At 52.7% G+C, this 27,445-nt stretch overlaps 1 protein-coding gene across 1 annotated transcript; it reads left to right on the top strand.

Moving 5' to 3' along the window:
- On the top strand, positions 1 to 27,445 carry SYNM (synemin). The gene is made up of 5 exons (XM_021680651.2): positions 1 to 831; positions 8,411 to 8,535; positions 17,932 to 18,002; positions 21,122 to 23,577; positions 24,447 to 27,445. The coding sequence occupies exons 1-5, from the start codon at positions 28 to 30 to the stop codon at positions 24,783 to 24,785; spliced, it is 3,795 nt and encodes a 1,264-aa protein (XP_021536326.2). The 5' UTR covers positions 1 to 27; the 3' UTR covers positions 24,786 to 27,445.

Raw genomic sequence — 27,445 nt, 5'->3', positions numbered from 1 at the left:
CCGGCAGAGCCCCGTACGCCCAGCAAGATGCTGTCCTGGCGGCTGCACACGGGCCCCGAGAAGGCCGAGCTGCAGGAGCTCAACGCCCGGCTCTACGACTACGTGTGCCGGGTGCGGGAGCTGGAGCGCGAAAACCTGCTCCTGGAGGAGGAGCTGCGCGGCCGGCGCGGGCAGGAGGGCCTGTGGGCCGAGGGGCAGGCGCGCTTCGCCGAGGAGGCGCGCGGCTTGCGGCAGCAGCTGGACGAGCTGAGCTGGGCCACGGCGCTGGCCGAGGGCGAGCGCGATGCGCTGAGGCGCGAGCTGTGGGAGCTGCAGCGCCTGGGCGAGGAGGAGCGCGCCGCCCGCGGCCGCCTGGACGCCGAGCTGGGCGCAGAGCGGCGCGAGCTGCAGGAGGCGCTGGGCGCGCGCGCCGCCCTCGAGGCGCTGCTGGGCCGGCTGCAGGCCGAGCGCCGCGGCCTGGAAGCGGCCCACGAGCGAGACGTGCGGGAGCTGCGCGCGCGCGCCGCCCGCCTGACCAAGAGCTACCGCGCCCCCGGCCCCGCCAGGCCCCCGCCGCGTCTGCGGGAGGTGCACGACAGCTACGCGCTGCTGGTGGCCGAGTCGTGGCGGGAGACGGCGCAGCTGTACGAGGACGAGGTGCGCGAGCTGGAGGAGGCGCTGCGGCGCGGCCAGGACAGCCGGCGCGAGGCCGAGGAGGAGACGCGGCTGTGCGCGCAGGAGGTGGAGGCGCTGCGGCGCGAGGCGCTCGAGTTGGAGCAGCTGCGCGCGCTGCTGGAGGAAGAGCTGCGGCGGGTGCAGGAGGAGTACGAGCTGCAGGCGGAGGAACGGCAGGTCGGTGCGCAGGGACGACCCCACCCCGGGCCCGGGCCTGTGGTGAAGGGAGGGGAGCGGCGGGGCTCTCCGGAGCCGTTGCGTGCGCCCGGGGCGTGGCGCCGCCGACGGGTGGGGCCGGGCCAGAGGGGGCCCGAACGGCCCCCCCCTCCCGGCAGCTGGGCGCTGAGGGGGCCCCCCCGCTCTGCGTCGGGGCCTCGGGGTCCCGGCGTCTCACCAGCCGTGGAAGAGGAGCGCGGTTTGCGGGTTAGGGTGGCTGGTCCCGGCGGAGAGTCCCGTCCCTGTCGTCTTGTTAGGTTGTCCGTTTCTTTAGATCTTGCCAGGAGAGGGGTGCATGCTGGCAAAAGACCCAGGACCCAGCCAGCTCTAGGCTCTCTTTCAATTTCCTGTGCTTCGTGGACCGAATTCGCATACAAGTCCAGCAAGAAGCCCCTCTGACTTCCAGAAGCGGCTTCGGAAGCGACGGCTCATTCCTTCTCGGCTGGGTCTCTGTGTTGGGAGGTGTCTCGGCAATGTCAAGTCCTGACCGGGAGCCATTCAAAATGACAGCCCCTTGGCTGTAAGGCACCCCTGGGGAAAACTTAAATAGTTTCCCAAAACGGTTTTTATTTAGCCAGAGTGGTTTCCCAGGAGGAGGCAGCCCGTTTGGCTCTCTGGGCCTCCTGCCTTGTGTCTTCTTGGGAGGGGCGGTCACCTTCATGCAGAAACGAGCTCCACGGGAGATGTTTTTCTCACAGTCTCCCAAGCAGACATCGGGTCTCTTGGTAGTGGAAAAGTTGTGGAAACGGCCTGGTCCCTGTGGCAGCATGTAATATAAACAGTTACTATAAAAGTGCGCGGTAATAGAAACAGTTACTATTTCAGAGAAGCGAAGCCCAAACCTCTGACACTGACAGGGTGACACCTGTGGCCGATTATTGTCCCAGTCCAGTACTAGGCTTGGCCCTGGGCCCGCCTCCTGGAGGCCAGAATTGAAAAATACCCCCAAATCATACTCTCCGTAGTTCTCAGGGTGACAGTTTAAAATAACACTCTCACAGATTTAGAAATATTTTAAGGGGATAATTTGTAGCTTGGAGTTAAAGATTTGTGGTAAAAGGATTGTGTGCCTTTTTTTTTTTTTTTAAACGCAGGGAGTAAAGGGAACACAGTGGCTTTGGTCTCGAGGACTGTGGTGATGTGATAGGGGTCCACAAATAATCAGCAAATATCTATTGACTACTCCTAGGTCCTGAGCACTGCCTTGGGGTTTCAGTGTTCAAAGAGCTGGAGTCTAGATGGGAAATCCTATAAAGCAGTACCATACGAAATTGTTTGGAATGTAATTTTTTGGAATGTGGGTTTTGTTGGGCCTCTGCGTCATAATTTTCAAAATTACCCCCCCACCCCAGCCCGGGGTTGTAGGTAGAGCAAGGACAGGGACTGGCTGAAGTGTGTGCTGATTTCCAGCACTTATTCTAGACTCCAGAGTGCTTCCCTCACCCATGATGAGGGCCAGGGAGGCTAGTTTCACAGGGCCCCATGCTCTGTGTTGAGCAGAAGTGAAAAAGCATCTTAGCATAGAAGAAACTTCTGCAGGGCTTTTAACCCAAAACAAGTGCCTGGAACCGCTGCTACCGCCCCGAGGGCCCGAGCTGTGCCAGAAGGTTCGGAAACTGCTTCTTTGAGGTGTGTTGGGTGGGCCAAATCCTCACCATTCCCTTGCAGTTGGAGCTCGCTTGGCTCATTTTGGACCCTGAAGCTCTGGTTACAGGGTTCTTTCTCAGGACCCATTCCCCCCTAACTAAAACTTAGTGCAACCTCAGATATGAACAGATAGAAACAGCATGCTGCTCAGAGCCAAAGCCCAAGTCCCATAGAGGCCACTCTCCCCCTCAGTCACCCCGCCCCAGCCACACCTGCCTCCGGGACACCATGCGCTGTTTCCATCTCAAGACCTTTGAAGGCAAGGGATTTTCTGTGTTTTGTTTTGTCCACTGCTTTATCCCCAGCACTCAAGAACCAGGCTCGGCACTCGACGTGCCCAGTAGTGGTCGGATGAATGAATGAATGAACCGAATGTGTGTACCCTGTGAGCTGTTTTTATTACCCCTGTTGCGCAAATGCGGAAACGGAGACACAAAGAGGGGCAGAGCCAGAATTCAGGCCCAGGCAGGGCGGCTAACCCATCCCCCTTCCAGTCAATATAGAAACAGCAGAGGGGCAGCTTGGGATGTGCAGTCGGCATCACTGTCCCGCCCTCTGACACAGAGCGGAGGGGCTGCACCTGACGGGGACTAGGGCCCCACCCTCAATAGTCTGTCTGGTGCTACCTCTCTCATTGGAATTTGCTTCTTTGCCCTAAAAGTAGGGAGCAAGGAATGTCGACGGGAGTTGGAATTTTTCTCGCTTCCAATTTGTGTAGGTTTCATCACACTGAATGTTCCCTTATCCGTAGCTCAAATCTTTCCCCAGTTAGCTTTAAAGCCACCGAATTTCAAATTGCATTCCCAAAGATTCAACACCAAACCATGAGTATTTTTATTTATTTATTTATTTATTTATTTTTTTTAAAGATTTTATTTATTTATTTGAGACAGAGAGAATGAGAGAGACAGAGAGCACATGAGAGGGGGAAGGGTCAGAGGGAGAAGCAGGCTCCCTGCCGAGCAGGGAGCCCGATGCGGGACTCGATCCCGGGACTCCAGGATCATGACCTGAGCCGAAGGCAGTCGCTTAACCAACTGAGCCACCCAGGCGCCCAGTATTTTTTTTTTAAAGGGTAAAAATAGCAGGAGTTTTGTTAAGGAGTAAGTATCCGTGATTTAACCCCGAGCCCTTGATTTCTTCAAATTCTACAGAAGCTCGCTCTGGGGAGACTGAAAATACCATAAAACCGGGTTTAACTAATATACTCTAGTAGATGTTTCATTACTAAGAGTTACCCTTTATCAGGTGCTTCTCGCGTGCCAGGTACCCCAGGAACCAGGCCCTTCACACGTATTCACACTTAGTCCTCAGCGCGATCTTATGAGGTGGATATTAATATTAGCCCCATTTCACAGACGACGAAACTGAGGCACATATGTCACCTAGTGGGTAATTAGCTAAGCCAGGGTTCTCTTCAGGTGCCAGTGTCTGAGCAACTAAAAAGGGACCCAACATTTCCTCTCTTCTCTGTTTCATCAAAGAGAAACGTTTAACCAGGATTCTCTCTGCCTTCAGAGAATAATGGTAATTGTGCTTCCTAAGGGCTAGCCCAGAGGGGCCCCATCCATCAGAAGCCCTAAAATACTTTCTGACCCTCCCAGTTGGCTGTTGTCAGAATAGTTTTCGGGTCAGATGTGTTTCATTTACTTTTTGTGTACCCTGTGGTTTAGTGGGAACCCTCCCCTCCCCCACTCAGTGCCCACTGCCTTTCTGGCTCAGGGCCTCCTCTGCAGCCCGAGAGAGCCAGATGCTGGGACTCTCTGGGAAAAGTGCTTCTTCCCCTAAGGCCTGTGTGTTAGGCCCCACCCCCCAGATCTGCCAGAGAGGTTTGCCGAACTGACATCCAAGTCCCTAGCGTTTTCTGTGTGGTTTAGATCACTCGAAGCCAGAGTAATACACCGTCTCCCAGTTTGCCGGAAGAAGTTTGGACAAAAACTCAAGACATTTTTGGTTGACGCCAGCCTTACCCCTATAAACACTGAGATTTTTGCTTATGAAACTGAGCTCTTAGCCTTTTGAGGCTGACTATAAAAGGCGTCCAAGTCCCCAAAATGTGACTGAATGAGAACTTTCTTTTGACTGGAAAGGGGATGGGTTAGCCGCCCTGCCTGGGCCTGAATTCTGGCTCTGCCCCTCTTTGTGTCTCCATTTCCGCATTTGCGCAACAGGGGTAATAAAAACAGCTCACAGGGTACACACATTCGGTTCATTCATTCATTCATCCGACCACTACTGGGCACGTCGAGTGCCGAGCCTGGTTCTTGAGTGCTGGGGATAAAGCAGTGGACAAAACAAAACACAGAAAATCCCTTGCCTTCAAAGGTCTTGAGATGGAAACAGCGCATGGTGTCCCGGAGGCAGGTGTGGCTGGGGCGGGGTGACTGAGGGGGAGAGTGGCCTCTATGGGACTTGGGCTTTGGCTCTGAGCAGCATGGGGAGCCGCTCGGTGACTCTGAGCACAGGTGAGGGGTGACCCGACTGTATCTGAATGCAGTTGCTCTGGGAGCTGTGTGGGACACAGACTGTGTGGGACAAGAGTGGGAGCAGGGAGAACTTTTTAGGGGACCTGTGTACTAATCAAGGCAGGACGTGCTGGATGCTTGGACCAGGGGCAGCAATGAGGGGCTGAGAGGGAGCTCTTCTCTGAGGTTGAAGCCCACCAGGGTCTGCGGATGGATGCAGTGGAAGAGAGGGGGTAGAAATCCCAAGTCGACTCCAGTGCTTATGGCCTCAACCACTGAAAAAAAGGGAGTGCTCTTTGCTGAAGGGAGTTGGGAGCAGGAGATTAGGCCGATTTGGGTGGGAAATCAGAGTTCACTCTGAATGCCTCTTAGATGCCCACCTGGTATTATAAGATACAATTCTGAGTCTGGAGTTGAGAGGTATTATCTGGACTAGAGCTGGAAAAACTTAGCATTCCACTAACGCTTGTTATTCCAAATATATTGAGTTTTTGTGTCTCAGTGAGGTTATCACAATATTTAAATTCCCTCAATCTCTACCAGTCAGGATTCTGAGTGACTGTGACATTCAAGGCTCTTCCTGTTTTGGCCGTGGGACTTGCTCAGCAGAGAGCAGCTCCCGTTGGGTGAAGAGAAGGAGCTTTCTTTGGACCCACACCCCAGCACGCTCTCCCTGGTACAGCCTCTGTTGCATCATCACTTGTGAGGCCATCCAGAAGTTCCCGAAATAGCAACTAAAAAAGGTGACCTCTCTCCCCAGCTTTTATAACATTAGGTGGGACTGCTTTTGCTTGGTTAGAATCAGCATGCTGGGTCTCTTGCTCTAGTACCTCTTCCAGGCCCACGGTTTGAAAACTGACAAAGTCAAAGCCAAGTTGAAGCTTGCTTCAACCAGCAGGATCAGTTACAGTCTCTGTGGAGACTGTTAAGAGCCAATAAGTCGTACTTACGTTCTCGCTTCCAAAAGTCAAGTAATTTTCCTTTGACAGTTTCAGGAGAGTTGAATCACACGGAAATGTGGTTGGAACTATACTTATTTTAACTGCAACACAGTTTGGGGTTTTTTTTCCCCCTCGTATTTTGTGGGGTGCAGACCTATTCTGTGCCCTCTGGGAAGAGAGAGAATCTTTGCACCTACCTGTGGTTTGGCATGACGGGGAGATCCTGATCTGCTCAGGAGGTTTGTGGATAGAGAATTGAGTGCACGTGATACTTTTTTTTCTAAGCAGTTTAACAATAATTGAAGTTCTCTTTAAAGATAAAATTAGTACAGATTTCCAAGTTTTGATACTCAGGTTGCATTTCTTGCAGTAGAAAGGAGTAATCTCTGCATGTTTATAGCATGTCTTATACTCTAACCTTAGACCTGGGATTATATTCCCTCTAAAATGGGGGAACATAGAATTTTAACACCAAGACTTAACTACAGAATGTCTGAATGTCATGGCTAAATTTTGACAACCCTGTCAACTGAAATCAAGACTGGAATGGTCTGCTTTGGTAAGCCTCACTATCTACTTACAATGCTGGTTTTGGATATTAACAAAGATCTACCCTGGGATACTAGCTAGAGATTCTTAAATTTACTTCTTTGCTTTAAAAGCTAAATGGTTTCAGTTTTTATTTTTAGCATGCTTTATACACACAAAGAGAACCTAGCAACAATCATTAGCTGATACAGAACTCTTAGGGAGGCAGGATTATTTACATGCCGATTGTACATTGTTTAAAATGGTGGATCCAGTGTGAGATCTTAGTTTATTCATTCGCTGGTTTTGCAGACCTTATGTATTTATTGCGGACCTTTAGCATGTCGCCTGGTGCCTTTGGTGGAGGGATTACAAGAGGAATGGAAATAGACTGTCTTATTTGAATCCCACAAAGATAAATGTCTAAAAATGTAGCCAGTTTAGTTAATTGTATTCAGAAATAAGGCTGTTTTCCATTACAAACCAGAAGTTAGAGAATATGGACTCGTTTCAGTGTTTAAATACTTGCTCAGTTAATTATTTCCCAGAGCAACTAAAAAGTGTTGATACAAAACTGTAACGCAGAGTAATGTAAAACTGTAAATGGTACCGATGAAGTCTCTGTGGTTATTAACTGAAAGATACTGTCAATTTAAAATAGCACATTGTTAAGGGGGTAGCAGGCATTCTCTTGATCATTTCAAGTCCAGTTCACCGATTGTGTGCTGTGCGACTTCTAGGGCATGGGCATTTTTCTAGAGAGGGGGGATGCCCGAGGTGGCAGGCCATGACCTTCAGTGTCTCCCAGACCAGGGGGGAGAGAGAGAGATGGACAGACGGACAGATGTAGTTAGCCAGGTGCGAGTGGACATGCCCTAAGGGCTGGGAGCATGACGTGAACACGTGAGGAGGGAGTGCTCACTTAACGACGTCCGCCAAGTACAGTCAAAAAAGATTTACGTCCTGGTCCGCATTGACATTTATGCCGGGAAGATATTCCTGTCTCATCCGTGTAGCTTTTCTAGGTGAAACAAAGAGCTCTGTGAGTGTACCTGCTTAGTGTTGGGGGAAATCATGAGCGTGGGGGAAATTTTTCACGTCGGAGGGACTTCCGTTTTAGATATTGCAGAAGCCCTGTGTTCTGGTCTGGGCTCACTTTGAATAGCATCCTCATTGACCGGGGTGAGGTGTTGACTTTCCTAAGCAGCTGATGATGCTGAACGGCAGAGATGCTTCCATGAACTTCGAAGCATTCCTTCTCCCTAGAGAGTAGGAACAGAACAGCCAGTGTCCTGCCAAAATTGTCCGTGTGCAACAATAATAATAATTAAAAAAAAATTCTGTGGGGAAGAAATATTGTATTTATTTATTTATTTTAAAGATCTTATTTATTTATTTGACAGAGAGAGAGACAGTGAGAGAGGGAACACAAGCAGGGGGAGTGGAGAGGGAGAAGCAGGCTTCCCGCTGAGCAGGGAGCCCGATGGTGGGGCTCGATCCCAGGACCCCGGGATCATGATCTGAGCCGAAGGCAGATGCTTATCGACTGAGCCACCCAGGCACCCCAAGAAATATTGTATTTAAAAGCACCCTTATAGTGACTACATCTTTAATAAGCCTAGAGATTTTTTTTTTTCCATTTTGCATCCTGAACCATTGGTATCTTCAGTTTGACCAAGCGGAGCTCCAGCCCTCTGATCTAAAAGCGCTTTGTTGGGGCGCCTGGGTGGCTCAGTCATTAAGCATCTGCCTTCGGCTCAGGTCATGATCCCAGGGCCCTGGGATCGAGCCCCGCGTCGGGCTCCCTGCTCAGCGGGAAGCCTGCTTCTCCCTCTCCCACCCACCCTGCTTGTGTTCCCTCTCTTGCTGTGTCTCTCTCTGTCAAATAAATAAAAACAAAAATCTTAAAAAATAAATAAATAAATAAATAAATAAATAAAAGTGCTTTGTTCTCCTTAGAGAGTGATCGCGTGCCTGGAGGATGAGAAGGCGGCGCTCACCTTGGCCATGGCTGACCGGCTGCGGGACTACCAGGAGCTCGTGCAGGTGAAGACCAGCCTCAGCCTGGAGGTGGCCACGTATCGGTAAGGATGCTGTACAGGGGCTGCCTGGGCGAAATCCCCCGTAGCCTCGTTCAGCACTCCCTGTGGGCTGCCTCTGCAGTCTTCTGACCATGACTTTGCTTTCAGAATATCCAAGTGGCCTGGGTTAAAAGACTGTATCTGGCTGGGGCATGCAGGTAGTCCGCCTTGTAGCCCTGGGCTGGCCTCCCTGTGTATTGCCTCAGCCAGCCTCTCATCCGGGCCCTTCTGACCATTAGTGAAGAGGGAGCAGGCTATCGGGTGGTCCCTGGCCTGGGCCCGAGGCAGCCACTAAGGGGTGAGGCCTGCCTAGGGCAAAGCAGCTCTTGGAAGAGCCTCCAGCTGGACGGAGGGGTGGGCAAGCCACTGGGGCCTCTGCTGGGTCCCCCCCTCTGAGAGCCGGCCTGTGGCTGAGTCCTGCAGAGGGGAGGGTCCTCAGAGGAGGCACCAGCCAGCTTGTCCTTCTCAAGGTCCGTCTCCCACAGTCTCCTTGGAAATCTCACGGGGTGGAAAAATCACAAAATGCAATCACGCTGGGTCAGGTGATCGAAATTACTAATAAGGAAAACTTCCAAACAGGCTTTATTTGGGGGAAGGAAGCATTAGTCAGGACTTTTTTTCACTTACTAGTGACCGAAGCCCTTCTCAGACTGGCTCAAGCCAACAAAGGCATTTATTACTCACTTGATGGAGAAAGTCCCTAGTTTCAGGCACAGTAGGTCCAAGCGCAGTTGACAGGGACAGTCCCTGCTGCTTTCCCTGGTCTCTTCCTCCTCGGCTCTGCCCACGCCATGGCAGGATGGGCCCCAGCCAGTTCCCTGCTTTGTCCTTGTAGGCTTGCCCCCCTAGTCGGAGGAAGGGGCTCTTTGTCATCCGTCTCAGCCGAACTCCTGGGCCCTGCAGTCTGGCTCCGTTGGGCCATGTGCCTGTCCCTGTTCCCGGTCAGGGGCACAAAGTGCTCTGGAGCTCGGAAGGGCCCACCCTCCCGTGAGCCACACGGATTGACCCTGGGATGGGAGGTGCCCCCAAACTGGCACCATCCTAGAGCAGATATGAGGTTGTCCCAGAAGATCCACATCTGTGCCCCTGTTAGCTGACCTCGATGTCCCGTGACTCTTTTCCCTACAGAAGCAGTTGGATCTTCCTTGTTGTAATAGTTCTGTAGGTTGGATTTGGAGACTTTGATCTTGTGCTCTGTCTGTCTGGGATTTGAGCCCTTTCCTTCCTTGCCCAGTCCTGCCCCTCGTTCTCTGTCGTGAGAAGTCAGAGCGCCTGGTGGGCATCTTGCCTGCGCGTCCAGGGCCTGACTTTTTTGGTAGGTATTCCCACCCTAGCTTTTTTCAAGGGCATTGACGGGGAGCCTTTGTGCTCGCGTCGGCAGCCTGATTGTCGGCAGAGACAGTTTACGGCCTCTGTCTGTTCCTGGCATTGCGCTAACCCAATTAGGGATTGACTTGGCTACCTCCTAGGAAGGAATTTAGAAGGCCACAGGACTTTCAGGGAAGTGAGTGATTGATTTCACTGTATGTCTTTCTGACGTCCAAGTTCGTACAGGGAAAATGAGGAGCCCGGCCGTGCCCAGCTGCAGATACCAAGCCCAGGGGTTAGAACAGCTCCATGCCTCCCCACCTCCCCGCGCTCAGGATTTAGTCTGGGAGGTGCCCACAGACCTAAAAGACATACGGGCAGTGGAACATAACCCATTTCTTTGTACAAGCCGAATGCCTAGTGTTTCTGTCACTGCCTTATGTCCTGCGGATAAGCCCTTGGCATCTCTTACGTGACTTCCTGTATTTTGTCTTGCTGCCCGCGTTCTGAGAACAGGGAAGAAATGCATATTTGTGTTAGTGCCCTTCTGCTCTTCTGACCCCGTCACAGGGGCCCACTTGATCTTTAAAAATCACGACCCGCTGTCTTTGAGGAAGTTGACCTTCCTTCCATACCCTTGCCCCAGGGAGTGCAGCAGCGACTGTCAGCCTCTTGGGGACCACGGCCCAGGGCCCTGTGCAGTGTGACTCCTCACCAGCCCTGTCCCCAGGGGCCAAGGCTGGCCGACGGTGTGGCTGACTGAGATCAGGTGGATTTGTCCCCGGTTTTCCCTGCAGTGGCCGTTCCCCCGGTGTTGCGGAGTTGATGATTAGCATCTCATGTGTAAGGGAAGGGGCTGTGGCGCCTTCAAGTTGGAAGCACAGCCCAGTACAACTGGAATTTGTCGGCTGTGCTGAGGCCAGCTCTCGAGTGTCACGCATGCTTCCGAACCCAGATACTTGGCCCTTTCCGGTTAGCCTTCACGGTGAAGAAGGAACACTGCTAACAGAGTAGTATCATTTATAACTAAAGGTAGACTTAGAGTTTATAAGTAAAGATGCAATTTAATAAAATAATAAAATGCGAACAAAGCAAACCACACCGTCTAAGGCTGGAGGATCTCCTCAAACCTGGTGGGCCAGTTGGTGACCAGGGAAGACACTGGTGCCTTGTTTGGCGGGTGGGTGTGAGAATGAGCCCTCTCCTCCCGGGGCTGGCTAATGCTGAGACACCAGGGAGAGCCCAGGAGAAGGTGGGCTGGCCCAGGGGCCCGGGCTCGCCCCCATCGGCCTGTCCCCAGTGAAGTTATATGGGGCTGGAGGGGCGCATCCACCCCGTATGTAGTCACAAGGCTGTTCCTGGAGTGGAAGTGTTTATTTACACTGGCAGCCGAGCAGTGAGAGGGGGAGATGCTCCGACAGGACAGCGTGTGGTTCTCAGCCTCATCAGTACCTGGGGGTCACCTGGAGAACCTGATAAAGCATCAGCCCCTGGGCCCATTCCTGGATGTTCCAATCAGCTTGGCACAGGATGGGCCCAGGCCTGGTGCTTTTGCAGCTCCGAGGAGGATGGTCAGGTGCGGCCAGGGTAGAGAACCACGGGTGCAGGGCCTCACCGCTCCAGGGGCCCACAGACTGACGGCTTTGGCATCGCTGGGCGTCTCAAGCCTGCGGGAAATGCAGAACCTCGGGCCCATTCCAGACCTTCTGGTCAAGGCCGGCACCGCAACAAGATCCCAGGTGATTCAGGATGCACGGCACTGTCTACAGAGCATCCCGGGAGCATCCCAAAGGCACTGAGCTGGTCTCACTGTGGCCCAGAGGCGGGTGAATGATGGGCAGGCTGAATGGTGTGCAGGGTGCTGGGGGGGTGGGGGATGGTGGATGAGGCCTGCAGCCCCGGCTTCCAGAAGATCACGTGGGAAGGGCTTCCAGGCCGAGGGGCCAGTCTGGGCGAGGACCTGAGGACTGAGCTTGCGTGGTATCTGTGGTAATGCCAGGCAACTTTGGGTTTGGGGGCCTGGCCTGGAGGCATGGAGGGCTGTGTGGGATGGATGGACAAGAGCCACAGACGTGAGGCCATGTTTTGTGAGTGGGGCCTGTGCCCTCAGGCTGCTCCAGAGACGTTGGCAGGCAGGGGGGTGCACAAACCTACAGCTAAGTGTGGCTTGGTGTTGAGGGTCATGTGCTGTGGACCAGGCTGCGTGGACCTAAGTCGCCTCCCGCACTGTTGGAAACAAGAAATGCCTCGTAAGACATGAGGGCAAGGTTTCTGGGGAGGAGAAGGGAGTTGTGAGAATCTGGGAAGGCTTCAGGAGGGAGGCGAGATTGATCGGGGTCTTGAAGGAGGGGGGAGATTTGAACAGACATGCGGGAGGGGGGGTGGTGGGGCGGGGGGGTGGCACGTGGGGAGGGACCCGTCCACTTAGGTAAAAAGCCAAATCAGATGATGAAAGAAAGTCCTATAGGCAGGTCACTGCCAACGAATAGGGTCAGATAAAGACAGTTCAGAGGAGGGACCGAGAGCTTCCAGCCCACGTTGGCAGGAGAGATTTTCCAAAGAGGTGAGATTTGAGTTGGCCTTGGAGGGGTGGGCAAGTAGATGGCAGGAAGTGGACTGGCAGGAAGGACTCGGGAAGGAGCTCCAGGTGGATGAGTCAGATCGGGAAACAAGGGGAGGAAGGAGAGTGCAAGGTGGGTGAGCAGAGGCCTGGGAAGGAGGCAGCTGAGGTGGACTTCCAGTGGCAGTGGGGGATGGGGAGGAGGGGGCTGGCGGCCTGCTCGCAGGAGGACTGGGTGCAGGGAGGCCTCAGGAGGTCCCTGCAGTCCTTGGAGATTCAGGTGGGGAGGAGCTGACACGGGGGTGGCCAAGGGGGCCTCTGCGAAGGCTGACCAAGAGCCGGAGCCCGGCAGGGAGGAGCGCGGGGCGCGGATTGGGAGGCTCCTGGATGGAACCCCGGGAGAAGGGTGCCGCTCATCACTTGCTCTTGCGGACCAGAGGCCAGCCCTCTCCATGAGGCAGCTGCTCATTCAGACCTGGTCCCTAATCTGAATATGGTGAAAACCGGGGCCGGGGCGCCATCCCGAACCCGCCCCAAACCCTTCTCACTGCCGACCTGAAGATCTGCCCCCAAAGCTGCAGGTTGAGAACTTGCAGAAGCCTGGCTAGAAAATAAATAGTCTCCCCTCCTCCACCCCCCGCCCCCCCTGCCCGACGAAGAAAGAGAACAGAGCCCAGTCATCAGGAATAAGGTGTTAGGGGCACCTGGGTGGCTCAGTCGTTAAGCGTCTGCCTTCGGCTCAGGTCATGGTCCCAGGGTCCTGGGATTGAGCCCCGCATCGGGCTCCCTGCTCTGTTGGGAAGCCTGCTTCTCCCACTCCTGCTCCCCCTGCTTGTGTTCCCTCTCTCGCTATGTCTCTCTCAAATAAATAAATAAAATCTTAAAAAAAAAAAAAAAAGGAATAAGGTCTTAGAAAATATAATGAAAAAAAAAAGATATTCAGATCTGAAACAAACAAAAAAAAAATGCAAAAACACCCAGGGATAAACCGAGCCCCAAACCCACAAAAACGCGGGCTCTGAAAACCGTGTGCGCAAGAGGCCCATCCTGGCTTTCTGATCTGGGGGACAGATGATGCATTCTCCCTCAAAATTTAAAAAAGAGGCACTTTTTTTTTTTTTAATGTTTTGGGGCTGAAATATATAACAGTTGTTCTAAATGTCACCTGAAGAAATGGAAAGCAGAGCCAGACCATTTTTCAAAAGAAGAGTACTGAAGGGAGTCTTGGCTGGCCAGATATGAAAATGTAGTGCAAAGATTTGTGGCCTGGGCTCTTTCAGGCAAAGTCCTTGTTTTAAAAGGTTAGGTTGGAAACAACAACGTCAGAACACGGTCTTTGTATGTCTGTACAGCGGGGACGTGCGAGCTTCCTGTTTCCTCTTAGGCTGGCTGGAAGCAGAAACCGCACATTTCAACTGGAGGAAATAAATATTCCATCTCTGGATCCGGACCGCTCACAAAGCAATAGAGATAACTCCTAGCAATGGCAATTTCACCGTCATGATGGTATTTCTGGTCGCTGCATTATTGTGTTAGGCCCACCTACCCCTTTTCATGCACCTGTTCAAAGGAAAACAGTTCTTTGGAATTTCCCCAGTGCTTGGAGAAATACATTTTGTTTTGCTAAAACAAAATGTATTTTTGTTTTGCTCCTACTCTCTTGAAAACTTAACAACCGTGTTTTAACACGGAGACTCAGCTGGTTATTAGGCGAAATACTTGAAGTTAATAAAATCTTGTAGTTTCAAGCGGAGGAGGCTGAGGGGGGGTAACCCATACATTTGGGTCCCAGCCTTCCCCACATCACTGCAGAAATGGGTTGCTCTCTGTCCACCAGGTTTTTAGGTTATCCAGCCTCTCTTCCCCTCTTGGGACTATTTCAGTCAACTGAAAATCAGCTTTCTTCTCAGGTCAGTAGATGATGATGATCATGATTGTGACCATTGATTTAGCCCCTGTTCTGTGACAGCTGTTGTTTCGAGAACTTTCCAGTTAGCGACCACCACACACCTGTGAATGCTGCCTGTTTCAGCAGTGGGGAAACTGAGTCACAGAGGATTTGCGTGGCTTGCCCAAGGTCACAGAACTAGGAAGCGGCAGGCCCAGGATTTGAATCCGGGCAACCTGGCTCGGGAAGTTTCTCCATCAACCACTCCCAGGGCTTCTTTTCTCTGTTTTATTAGTAATCTTGGCTGATCTGTCAATTATTTGATTTTTTTCCCCCCAGTCTCTAGAACTGATGGATAGGCTTTGATATGTGATTTGGAGCTGAGCACAGAAGGAGTGACCAGGAGCAGCATGGCCTCAGTGTTCTCTTCCGTACGCCTGTGGGGTGGGGCAGGGCCTTTCCAGTTCGGATGGTGATGCTCGTCCTTTCTCCCCGCTTCCCCCTGCTGCATCCAGCCCCTCGACCCCTCCAGTCAGGGTGGCAGGCTGTCCCCCACCCTCTCTGGAGCTTGGCGGCCAGGAGGCCCTTCTGAGACTCCTTCTCCCAGCCCCATCCCCTTGTCCTCCCACTAGTCCCCACCTGTGTTTAGCCAGGAAGCACTTTGTGAACCCCTCCAGTTGGCTCCAGTGGCTTCCCTTCTGGAAACATCCTCCGACTGTCCCTCTTCTCACCCTTGTCCACATTTATCGGGGACATGGGCATGCCTTGTGCCGCAGGGCGGAATTACAGCGGACATGCCCTGAAATTCCATTAGGATAATCTATCCTGGACAGAGAGCCCCAGCCCACCCTGGGCCCTGCTCCGATGACCAGTGGGGTCTTTTCGGGCCTGGAGCCTGGCCAGAGGCCACATTATAGCTCACTTACGCGCTATGGATTGGTCTCAGACTCCTTAATGCGGCCAGGGACTTGGTTTTCCCGCACATGTTTGCTTATCTTCCTGCTTAAGAGGCCACCAACCTGTGGGTCTGTATAAAATGTTCACTAATAGCTCATGATTCAGGGGGTTGGCATTTCACACAGTCACCACGGCTTGGAGGCCGTTTTCCTCCAGTGCTCTCAAAATAACCAGAGAACGCTCTACCCTTTTCTTAAAGTTGCATGAGTCTGTTCCTTAAAAATGTGCCTTTTGGCACTTTTGAGGAACTTTCTGGCATCTCCTGAGCGATTCTGTTTGTGCCCCTGTCCTCTTAGTCCTGTGAGCTGTGCTGGTGGGGTGCAGGATGCCCCCGTGTGTCACGCCTAATTAAGGCGTGAATTAAATGACTGGTGCGACTGTGCTGGGTGCTGGGGGGCGGGGGGGGGGGGGAGGTGACACACGCCCCTGCCTTCCAGGAGCCAGCCCTGCAGAGTGGGACTGAGTTCTTCCACAGGAGGAGCTTCATACGCTCTTGGAGAGCCCTGTAGGGGGGTTTTGATGGAAGTCACCAAAAGATGTTGAATATGCCTGCATTAATATGTTCGGGGAGGGGGGGTCTGTCTGCAGGATTTGTTCTTTTGAAAGTTTGTACGCAATGCTGTGGTCTTGGGCCTGGCAGGGAGGTCTGAGCAGCTCGCGGGGCGGGTGCCCAGGCGGCCTGGGTTCCAGTGGACTCTCCCTGCTGGGGAGGGAGCTGTGCCTTTGGCCAAGACGCGGTCCCTGCACTCGGTCCTCTAACCCCGGAGCTGGAGCCAGGGGATGCTTACCGTTGGCCCTGTGTGGGGGTTGCTACCAGGGCTTCCTGACATAGGGGAGGGGAGGGTCCGAGCCATGCTTGTGCCCAGTCTTAGCCAGGCCTGGTGACCAGCACGTGACCACACACACACACCCCTCGGGGGGGCACGGGCGCCCCCTCCTAGGTAACCAGCGCGTCCTACTCAGGGTCCTGAACTCAGTCAAAATTGGATTTGCCCCGAGAGAGGAACTAAAGCTTTCATCTTTGAGGGGTGAGGGAAGCTGTTTCCCCCAGCCCCCCTGCGCTGCCCTGTCACTGAGCTCTCTGCTGACCCGGACTCCCCATGAGCACTTTCTGTCCTGGCTGGGGCGGCTCGAGGCGAGGCCCTGTGGTCCCCACGGCTTTCCCTGCTAAGCAGCCCCAGGGAAGATCTGAAGTGGAACTTGGCCTTCTCACCAAGCCCCGCCCTCGACGCTGTGGCTTGCCCCCTCCTCGGTGAGCTGTCATCCTGGGGCACACACCCCCAGGGTCCGACTGCTACCCTGATCCTCCCTCTTATTATATACAGACCGCAGAATTTTCTCGGTGATGGAAGCTATTTGTGTTCCTGGAACCTGAAATGCTTGGTCATGAGGATGTGGGATTAACGGGTTGGTGTCCTGTTTCCTGGCTTCTGCCCCGAGTGGAAGGCTCTGGGCCCCAGCCCCTTGTCTTCCTGAACGTTCGCATGCGTGCACCTCAGCCGCTGCTTCCGAGTGGAGTCCCACTGGCCGTTGTCTTTGCTTTCTGCCGCAGGAGGGGCGCTCCCTGGCTGTCCCCCCCGCCCCCCGCTCGCCTGCGGGGTTCCTCGCTGCATCTGAAGCAGGGGGAGTAGAGCTGGGAGCCGGTTTGCCCGGACCGCCGAGTCCCTCCCCGCGTCTGGCGTCGCTCCCCTGACTCCGTGCCCAGCTCTCGGGGGTAATACCGCTATTTCCAAGCAGCCCTGCTTCCAGTTGCCCTTTGCCACGCACAGTGGACGCCTTGGAACCGAAGGTAGTGACGACTTCCCGCTCTGCTCTAGCGACCAAACAACTGTTGTTCCCCCAGCAGCCGGTGACCTAGGGGGTCTCTCCGAGTGCCCGGCCTCTGGTGCTGGCCTTCGGGGCCAAAGCCTGCCCCTCCACTCTGTCCTCGGGGCTCCGAGTTGTGACCCTGAATGACCGCTTAATGACGAGTCTGCAGTTTTAGACTTCTAGACGTGGCCCAAGGGATCAGCCACTGAGTGCTCTTTGCTGTTTTATTGCAGGAGATAATGGGATGCTTCTGTGGATGCCCCGAGGCCCCTGGGGTGGTGCTGGTGGAAGGGGGGGGGGCGGTCTGCAGCTCTTCGTTCTCCTCGTCTGCCTGCCCTCCTGCCTTCCATTCTCTCTCCTTCCCTTTAGCTCTAAGACGTCCCCAGGGAACCCAGCATGCCGTCTGGCTGCCTTACGTACAAACACATGGCAGTCTTTGCCCTGCTCCTAGTCAGCCAACCTGTGACTCCAGGACGACCCCAGTGGGGGTTGTAATCATTCTGGGGCCCTCTGGCCCGGGGTGACCTGCCATGCATGGGCCCTCCCTGCTTCCCAGACAAGCCAGACCCCTGACCTCCCCTCCTGGGCCCACACCCGCTCTAGCTCCTCCTTCTCCTTGTCCTGGCTTTGGAAGGGCTTGCCTCTCCAAAACTTCTGAAGCCCTCGCCGCTCATTAGGTTCATCGCTCTATCCAGCCAGGCCTGCCGAGCGGGGTTTGCATCCCTGTGGTGCAGTATCTTCGGACACGAGTCCTAAAACAAGGACACTGTGATAGCGTGGTCACCGACCAAATACTACATACTGTGGCTTTATAGCAGCGTTTCTCACTCTTCTGTTTCCTGATGAGGTTTGTTTCTTTTTTAAATTATTTTTACAGAGCCTTACTGGAAGGAGAGAGTAATCCAGAGGTATTGGTCTTGACTGAGCGCATTGAAAACGTGCCACAAGGTAAATAGAAGAAAAGCTAATTATTTAATTTTAAGATGTTTTCCACCTGAACAGGTTCATTCCATGGCTAAATAGTAAAGCATCATTTGTCTGGAAGAATTTGGGTTAGATATGATTTTTTTCAGGTGAGTGTCATTCATCCCTCTCTTACGTACCAAATAGATTTTATTCAATGGGTCATGGTTTAAATAAGAATGTACATGGGAATGCGTGGAAAAATGGTTAGTAAACTCATTTATTCATCTGGCCAGTGCGGGGAGAGAGGAGAAGGTGCTGATGCAGAGACGGGAAGCGTGAAGGGCGAGGAGGAGACTGGGCGGGCGCTTGTGTATCACCGCCTTTGGAGGGAACGCCCTTTACAGACTGAGGACTTGCAGCTTTAGCACAAGTTTGGGGCGGTATTACTTTGTGGAGCAGGGAGTCAACACTCTGGAACTTGCTCCCCCGTGAGGGGCAGAGGTGGGAACGGTTACACCGTTCGTATTACCCTGGGTTGGCCTGGTCAGCTCATGTTGATGAGTGCGGTGCAGGTGTCCCTGGGTGCCCTGAGGTCTGTCTTGATTGAGGCCAAAAGCTACGGAATAAAGCTCAATATTCCCTGTAGCTGCAGAACTGACAGAACAGGTGAGCATTCATTAGACGGACCCTAAGAACCTGTAGGATAACTTTAGAAAGAAAAAAAAAAGCTTTTAAAGTCCTGTAGAACTTACAGGGCTTTCTGGCTAAGGAAGGGCGGATTGAACACGGCCAGTATGCTCGGGCTTTGCCTCAATCGGCAGAGTTTCAGTCTCTATGAGTGTTCCCATATTTGAAATCATGGCACATTAGGAATGCATGTATTCGGTACTTCTATCAGGAGAATATTTGGTTAACAGCTAATCTGGAGAGATGGCAGATTTAAACAAAACAAAACGCTGTTCATTTTTATTTTTCAAAAATTGCATCCCTCTTAGGCACGTCACAGCTTTGAAAGGTCACTGGGTTCAGAAGCACAGTTTTGGCTCTAGGTATCTGTGACTGGTTCGGATTTGGTCGTAGGTGGCATCTGACAAGTTTGCTTTCTGATTTTGAGAGTAAGGTTGAAAAAAGCCAAAGATGTCATTCACCTGATTTCAAGGTTTACTTAGCTGCATTTTTTTTACGTGAGGGTTCATAAGTCTTCACTTAGAAGGGAGAGAGGAGAAAAGGGCTGGGGCCAGACTTGGAGGGGAACCAGTGGTTCGGGGCCAGGGCTTAGGGATCTCTGACAGCTTTGATCGTGGAGCCTAGGAAGAGCTCAGCAAGAGGGCTCCTGGGAGCCTGGTAACTTGTTTCATTCACTGATTGTTTTGTCAAGCTTCTTAAAGGATCCAGAGACAGTATTTGTAAACTAAATTTAGTTTTGCAGTTATGGATTATGCTAAAAGCAAGTAGCATTAGAAGAAAGAGGATGGGAGGGCGCCTGGGTGGCTCAGTCGTTAAGCATCTGCCTTTGGCTCAGGTCGTGATCCCAGGGTCCTGGGATCAAGCCCCACATCGGGCTCCCTGCTCAGTGGGAAGCCTGCTTCTCCCTCTCCCACTCCCCCTGCTTGTGCTCTCTCTCTCCCTGACAAATAAATAAGTTCTTAAAAAAAAAAAAGAAAGAAAAGGAAGAAAGAGGATGGGTTGGGAACTCTTTTATGAGGCTTTGAGCTTCCAGATCATTCTGTGTCCTGTATGATATACGTGCCCATTGACTGTCCACTGAATAAATGTACAGATGTGTTCCTGGATAGTGTCTTCATAAGCACTGATAAGTTCACTTACGTTTCTTCTGTAATACTGTCCAGAGTAATGCCGGCCACTTGCTCACAAGGCGATAAGAGCCTGAAACCGGTCTGTCCTCTTCCGTACTTCTCGGTGGACCTTAATTAAAAACCAGATGGTTCCTGCACTTTCCCCAGGGGTTCATCTTCTGGGGCCTCTCTGTTTAGGATTAGTATGTTGATCTGTCTGTCCTAAAGGGGAACCTGAGATCTGTCCTAAAGGGGATCTGTCCTAAAGGGGCACCTGGCTTTGGCTGCCGTGACAGGGAGACCAAGCTGGGGGTGTAGGCTTTACCCCGCCGATGGGGTGTGGCAGGCACCAGGGGGCGCTCTCCGGGAGGATGGTGCTCCTGGCCACCTTCTAACCACCGGCTGCCATTCCTAAGAGCAGGTGCCCTTGTGGTGGAGTTTGGACACACCCAAGGTAGCACCCTCTGTGGACGATCCCAAGCCAAGCAGGGAGCCCAGTGAACTGCCTCCCACCCCCAGGATCATGACATTAAAACAGACCGTAGTGCTGGTGCCTGGTTGGCTTCCTGCTCTGGCTCCTTGTCGAATGAGAAGTTTGTAAATATAGAAGTGTAAAAATAGACGAAGTCAGGGAGCCTTAGAAAAAGTTAAGTTCTGCAGGACTTGTTGGCCCAACATGGAAACGAATGGTGAGTAAGAGCCCATGAAATGGTGGAGGGACAGTGTCAATTGGTGTTTAGTAATCCTATACTTTGTAATTATAAAGCTCTTCTCTGTTGAAATGTGTTAAAGAAACTTAGGTCAACAAGGTAGAGATGAATGTTTCCAAATTATCAGGATATTGTGAAATTTCAGCCGTGGAAACGGGCACCCCTGACCTCTTTTTTTTTTTTTTTTTTTTTAAGATTTTATTGATTTACTTGACAGAGAGAGGGAACACAAGCAAGGGGGGGTGGGAGAGGAAGAAGCAGGCTTCCCGCTGAGCAGGGAGCCCGATGCGGGGCTCGATTGCAGGACCCCGGGATCATGACCTGAGCGGAAGGCAGACGCTTAGGAACTGAGCCACCCAGGCGCCCCCACCCCTGACTTCTCTGATGCGTGTACTGTGCTCTATGATCACGCGGTCGATGTTTGTTAAGATCAGTAAGTGGAGAGAGGTGTTGGCTCGAAGCACGTGTCGTGCTCTATTTTATTGTAACAGGACTTTTTAAACTACCAAAAGAAATGATTTGGGGATTGAAAATCTCTCATTTTTACAATGGCCCTTCTGCCGTCATAGTACGCTTTTATGATGACCGACGGGATTTGACCTGCGGTGATGCTTTTAAGATGAAAGAAGGTAATGATGCCTGTCCTTCTCCGCAGAGCTCCGGAGCACATCCTATCGCTGCGCCAGCTCGGTGTTACAGAGGGAAAATGAAAGGAATCTGTTTGCCAGGCAGAAAGCACCCATGGCCAGCTTCAGCCACAGCCTGGCGCAGCACCCGCACCTGCCGGCCCAGCCCGTCACTGCAGGTGCTGTCGGAAGAGGCTTCCGAGGCTCAGAATATTCTTCCCGCACCACCACCCGGCAGGAAACAACTTATGAAGAAACTGCCGACTCGTGTGAGAAAACCTCCAAGAGTCAAACCAACTTCAGAACTTTCTCTCCGGCGCACAGTCTTTTAAGAGACCCCGAAGCTCCAGCGCAAACATTCCCCGAGAGGCCGAGAACCACAGGTACGAAGGACGCCTCCACTCGTGAGGCCCGAGAGTCCGCCGTGGCCCAAAAGTCCTACCGAGAGCAGCGGGACGACGGGCCGGCAGGCGCTTCCAGAAGCACTTGGTCAAGTGAGAGGACCGTCATTGTGGGAAAGAAGACAGAAGCTAACGGCACGAGGGAGCAAGACAGAAACAGGCCAGAAACCGTCCAGACAAAGCGGGAGGAGAAGGTGTTTGATTCCAAAGAGAAGGCTTCCGAGGAGAGAAACCTGAGGTGGGAAGAGCTGACGAAGTTAGATAAAGAAACAAGAAAGAGAGAAAGCCAGCAACTGTGGGAACAGGGGAGAGGGAAGGAGTCGGCGCAGGAGAAAAGCGTGAGAGAGAGAGAGGTGCCCATCAGTCTAGGGGTCTCCCGGGAGAGCGTGCCACAGGAGGCCCCGAAAGCTTGCCAGACGCCCCTCCAAGAGGACGCCCCAGATGGTACTGGGAGAGGCGTGGAAACCCGGGAGGCCCGGTTCAGGATGGGCCCCGGTGACATTGCCAGCCCGCCGAAGGGCGAGTCCACGACCGAAACCATAGCAGAAAACATCGTGTCCAGTATCCTGAAGCAGTTTACCCAGGCTCCGGGTGCAGAGGCATCTGCTGATGCTTTTCCAGACACAAAGGTCACTTACGTGGACAGGAAAGAGCTCGCCGGCGACAGGCAAACAAAGACCGAGATAGTCGTGGAGTCGAGACTGACGGAGGAGGTCGATGTTTCAGACAAAGCCGGCCTGGAATACCTTCTGAGCAAGGACGTGAAGGAGGTGGACCTGAAGGGAAAGTCGGCCGAGCGGATGATAGGAGACATAATCAACCTTGGTCTGAAAGGAAGAGAGGGGAGGGCAAGGGTCGTCAACGTGGAGATCATCGAGGAACCCGTGAGCTACATCAGTGGTGAGAAGGCAGAGGAGTTTTCTATCCCGTTCAAAGTAGAGGAGGTGGACGATGTGTCTCCAGGCTCCAAGGGGCTTGTTGACGAGGGAGAAGGTTATGGAGGAGAAGATACCATGTTCTCAGGGAATCGGCATAAGGAGACCAAGTGGCCCCAAGAGGACGTAACCCACGTCGAGGAAGTCACGGAGGCAGGCGACTCGGAAGGAGGAGAGCAGAGTTATTTTGTGTCGACGCCGGATGAGCACCCCGGGGGGCAGGATAGAGACGAGGGCTCGGTGTATGGGCAGATCCACATTGAAGAAGAGTCCACCATCAGGTACTCTTGGCAAGATGAGATTCTGCCAGGGACTCGGAGAAAAACAAAGAGGGATGATGGGTCGGGAGAGACGGTTGTGAGGCCACCGGATGTCTTAGAAGCTCCGCTGGAGGAAGACGTGGGTCGTACTCACTGGCAAGAACAAACCAGAAGCGGTGAATTTCATGCTGAACCCACAGTCATCGAAAAGGAGATTAAAATACCACCCGATTTCCACACGTCCATCAAGGGGGCCTTCAAGGAGCCCCGACACCAGCTGGTGGAGGTGATCGGGCAGCTAGAAGAAAGCCTTCCGGAGCGCGTGAAGGAGGAGCTGTCGGCCCTCACCAGAGAGGGTCAGGGCGGGCCCGAGAACATGTCCATTGACGTCAAGAAAGTGCACACCTCCGGCGGTAGGGCCGTGACCTTGGTTGCCGAAGTCAACCTCTCGAAAACCGTGGACGCCAATCAGTTAGACCTGGAGGAGCTGAGCAAAGACGAAGCCGGGGAGATCGAGAAGGCCGTGGAGTCGGTGGTACAAGACAGTTTGGCCGAGCGGCACAGCCCGGCAGCCCCCGGGAGCCCAGACAGGGAGAGCGCAGCGGAGGCCCCGGCTACTGGCCTCCGCTTCAGGCGCTGGGCCACCCAGGAACTGTACCGCCCCTCCGGTGAGGAGGACGACGCCGGCAGGGCCTCCCCCGGCACGGAGCCGGCCACGTCCCAGGGGCCCGTGTCGGCCACCGTGGAAGTCACCAGCCCGAGGGGCTTCAGCCAGTCGCACGTGCTCGAGGACGTAAGCCGGTCTGTCCAGCGCGTTCAGATAGGCCCCACTGGGATCTGGAGGACTGAGCACGTCTCTCACGAGGGACCCACGGCAGAGGTGGTGGAGGTAAGTGGGGAAGGTGACCCAAGTCAGGCAGCCAGCTCGGCAGGCCCCCCCTCTTCCCCCCCGGTCTGTGAGGCACCTCACCCTGGGTCCTGATCAGAGTCAAGTGGCCAAAGAAGTCCTTCTGCAAGGATCCGTCCCTGCCTTTCAGGAGGTGGGGGGCCCAGGAGAGCCTGGCCCCGTAGAGCTTTCCACAGACATGGAGAGACACAGTGTGTTTGGCTCCAAACAGTCTCATGCTAAAAGGGAAGTCATTTTTCAGGGTCCCATTTCCAAGGGCGGGGAGGGGTGGTGATTATTTTCAAACTGCAGAGTCTGTGGGTACCCCAGACTTCTGTAAAGCCCCTTCAGCTAAGCCCTTGAGCGGGGTTCCGTGAGCAAATCCAGGTCACGGCCCCCCTTTCAGACAGAAGGGTGATCAGGGAACGGCAGATCCACGAGGCAGGTCAAAATTGCGTCTCCGAGGCATCCGGCCACTGAGCAAATCATCCCCTTGCCCGGAGCACTTAGTGACTCAGAAAACAGTGCTCGCAGAGAGGGCTCGGCAGATGGGAGCCAGGCTGCTCGTAGGTACACGGTGGGCAGGGCGATCCTGGAGAGGGCGCCTTCCAAAGGGCCAGTTCCCTGTCACCTCCAGAGGCCAGTGTGGAGATGCATCAGGGGCAGAAGAGGCATCGGGCATGAGCGGGTGCACTGGGCTGGGTCCCCGCAGCAACAAGAACCTCTGAACAGGTCGCCTTCCAGGGACCTGTGTGTGAAACACTTGCACCTGCCGGCTCAGTGGGTCCCCTGAGCGAGGCGAGTTAGCAGACAGCCGCAGAGTGCTAAGGCGGGTTGCGCTGGGGCCCCAAGACACTCTGTTTCCCTTTCAGGTGGACGTGAGTAATGTAGAGGTGACCCCCCGCTGGACACGAGAGACCACAGTCTTCTTTCCCGCAGGGACGGAAGCGGCTGCGCCTGGCGCCCCTGACCGGGATGCCTGGAGAGACGGGGGCAGTGGGAAGGCCTGGGTGGCTGGCGTGAGCTCTCAGGGTTCTGCTGGGGCCGGACACCAGGTCCCCGGGGAAAAGGGCAAGGAGCAGGCTGAGTTTGACAGGACGGTGCAGCTGCAGAGGGTGGTAGACCGAAGGTCGGTGATTTCGGATGAAAAGAAAGTGGCTCTTCTCTACCTAGACACTCAGGAGGAGGACAGTGAGGGACGCTGGTTTTGATGAATACTTTGTTCTCAGTGGTATCTTACAATCCGAGGCAACACACACACAGGCCTTTACTAATTGGAAGGAGGGAAGCTCACTCTTGATTAAGACGCCCCCTTTTTCTTTCTCCAAAGAATGCTCCAGGCGATGTCAATTTACTCTATAATCTGTAAAGGTTTCAAGTTAATTCACGCCTTTAAAGGTGTTGGGATTTTATTTTTGAGTTGGAACTGAAGACAAATACGTTTTTTATCGTTTTAGTCTCCAAAGTTCCTTTTCCTGGAGTTTTCTCTCCACTGCTAGAGACAATTTCTACCAGTTTTGCTCCTGCTCACAGAAATGCCTCGCATCTGCCTAAAATTATAATTAACTATCCATAAGGTCAGATGCCTATATGGTAACAAGGTAAAAGTAATATATTTACGAGTCAATCTTACTTGCATGTGCTAATATGAAATAAAAAACTAGCATTGAAAAGGAAAAATGTATACGCTTTTCTAAGTCTTCTCGAAAAGAAATCCTAGGAAAGAAGCAGATTGCTTCCATTAAAAAAAAAAAAAACAAAAAAAACTCTAAATGATTTTTTCTTTAGGAAAAAGTTAAATTCACTTTAAGACCTGAATGAATTGCTTTCTATGTGCAGAGCTTTAAAAAAAATATATATATAGTGTTTTATTTATGGAGAGAAGAGCCTCAGCCTATGGTGATGTTTCAAGTCCCTAATACACTTGCTGTGTTTGCACAGGTCCCAGAACCCTGCACCAGTCCTGCGTGCGCAGGGGAAATGATTCTTGGGACTAGCTTCGAGTATTTTCTTTTGCAGCACTAGGTGGTTAAGTAGCGCACGGTCTAAATACTCTTTCTTGTTACAACCCAAGTTCTGGAGTAGCCAGCTCCTATCAGAGTATTCTCGAGCTTCTCTGCACCCTAGCCCTTAGCATCTAAACGTTTAATTTTCCTGGTGGGAGGCAGACCCCGAAGACCATACAGAGAACGCTGATGCTCGGATGAGAACTTGCTTCCCAGATGGTCGTGCAGTTATCCCTGGAAGCACAGGGCAGACGGTGCCTCCCAAAGAAGCCCTTTCAACCCACCTCGAAAGGGGCCAAGGTCTTTCTGAGCTCAGAGACTTCGCGATGAAAAACCACCACCAATCTCAAGGAAGTTTTTGAGTTTTTAACAGAAATGATTACAGCTGGGGTGTTTTGGTCAGGGGAGTCAATACTAATGTTGAATAGAAGAAGATGTTTTAGGGGAAGAAGCTGGGCTCCCCTCTGGTTGCCCAGCATTGAAGCACCAGGAGGGGCCCCCGGAAGGCAAAGGCCCTGCCCTCCTGGGCCACAGGATGCTGACCTTCACATCCATACGGTCGTGTTTAAGACACTAGAGCGAGGGTGCTTTATTGGGTTTGTTTTCTTTTACATAAGGGCATTGCTTTAAGGCTTCCATCTTCAGAGGTAGGGCCTCATGCAAAAATAATATTTCTAGCAGCACAGTGTTATTTTAATCCAAGCTGGTTTCTTGCACATAAAGTTGAACCTGTATTTTCTCTAACACAGAATCTCGAGCTGCCGGTAGTGAGCTGAAGAATAACGATCCGAGGTGACATCAGCCTCAAGTGGGTTATGGTGATGGGGGTGGTGGTTATGGCACGAGGGGGGTGGGGTCACACAGTGGCTCTCCAGCCCCCAAGACCTCCATCTCCTCGGCCTCCAGAAATGGCCACGGCAGAGAGTTTAGGGAGAGTGCATTTTCTTAATAAGCGGAGGAAAAATGCAGCAAAGCTTTCAGGGTGATCTGTCTTATAAACACTGTGAATCCGGGTGTAGACAAAGTTGACTTCCAAGTTTAAACCATTGTTGTCAGCCAGATGAGCCAGTAACTGTCACAAACTGGTACAGAGGTGACGGCTTTGCAAAGACTTCTCGTTTCTGATACAGTCAAGGATGGGCTGATTTTCTGTTAGCCGTAGTGGGTGATGGTGTTTGTAGAAGTGATTTATTGGTCAAGGTGACAGCCTACCGGTTTGATGGCAAGACAGACTGAGGATGGGGAGTCTGTTCTGTAAGTCCGAGTGGGCTTAGTTTTATGTCCCTCTCCTGCCTTGTGATCTGGTAAATGAGTGCTGACAGATTACTAATATGACCCACCTCTTTTTGGAAAATAAGTATCTGAGGTCTTAATTTATATTTCCATGTTAGAACATGGATCTTCAAGGAGTAGCCTGCCAAGAGTATTCACGGATATGGACTCCCAAGCTATCTTTGGTTGCTCAGTCTCTGGATCACCCAGGAGCAGGGCAGGCCCTCCACACTGTGCAGATCACCCCACAGCTCCGGGTCCTTTAAAACCAGTCGCTCTGGAGGCAATAGAAATCAACTTTGGGGGTGGGACAGAACCAGTATTTACCGTTGTGGAGACAAAACCATATTAACAGAATGCTTTGCACCCTCCCACTGGTGGTTTTGATATTGTGTGGTTTCAAGTGTATATTTAGGATGGAATCATCGAAAAAGCTGATCTTTCTAAGCTGTTCCCTACCGAGGGAAGTGTCACAAGAATGTATAAAAATAAAAATCTAAGAAAAAAAACCCACCTTGTTCCTGGAGAAAATGAATGTTTTCTAGTAGGTGTTTTTGTGCTTTCTATTTAAGCTCTAATTAAAACCTATATGT

The sequence above is a fragment of the Neomonachus schauinslandi genome, chromosome 9 (assembly GCF_002201575.2).
Source record: "Neomonachus schauinslandi chromosome 9, ASM220157v2, whole genome shotgun sequence".
In the NCBI taxonomy this organism is placed as follows: Eukaryota; Metazoa; Chordata; class Mammalia; order Carnivora; family Phocidae; genus Neomonachus; species Neomonachus schauinslandi.
Note: the sequence above shows the minus strand (reverse complement) of the source record. Positions and strands in the feature narration are given on the sequence as shown.

Excerpts from the sequence above, each read along its gene's own strand:
- SYNM (XM_021680651.2), top strand. The coding sequence starts at position 28 with ATGCTGTCCTGGCGGCTGCACACGGGCCCCGAGAAGGCCGAGCTGCAG. Across the intron at positions 832-8,410 it reads TGCAGGCGGAGGAACGGCAG|AGAGTGATCGCGTGCCTGGA; the intron begins GTCGGTGCGCAG and ends TGTTCTCCTTAG. Across the intron at positions 23,578-24,446 it reads CCACGGCAGAGGTGGTGGAG|GTGGACGTGAGTAATGTAGA; the intron begins GTAAGTGGGGAA and ends TTTCCCTTTCAG.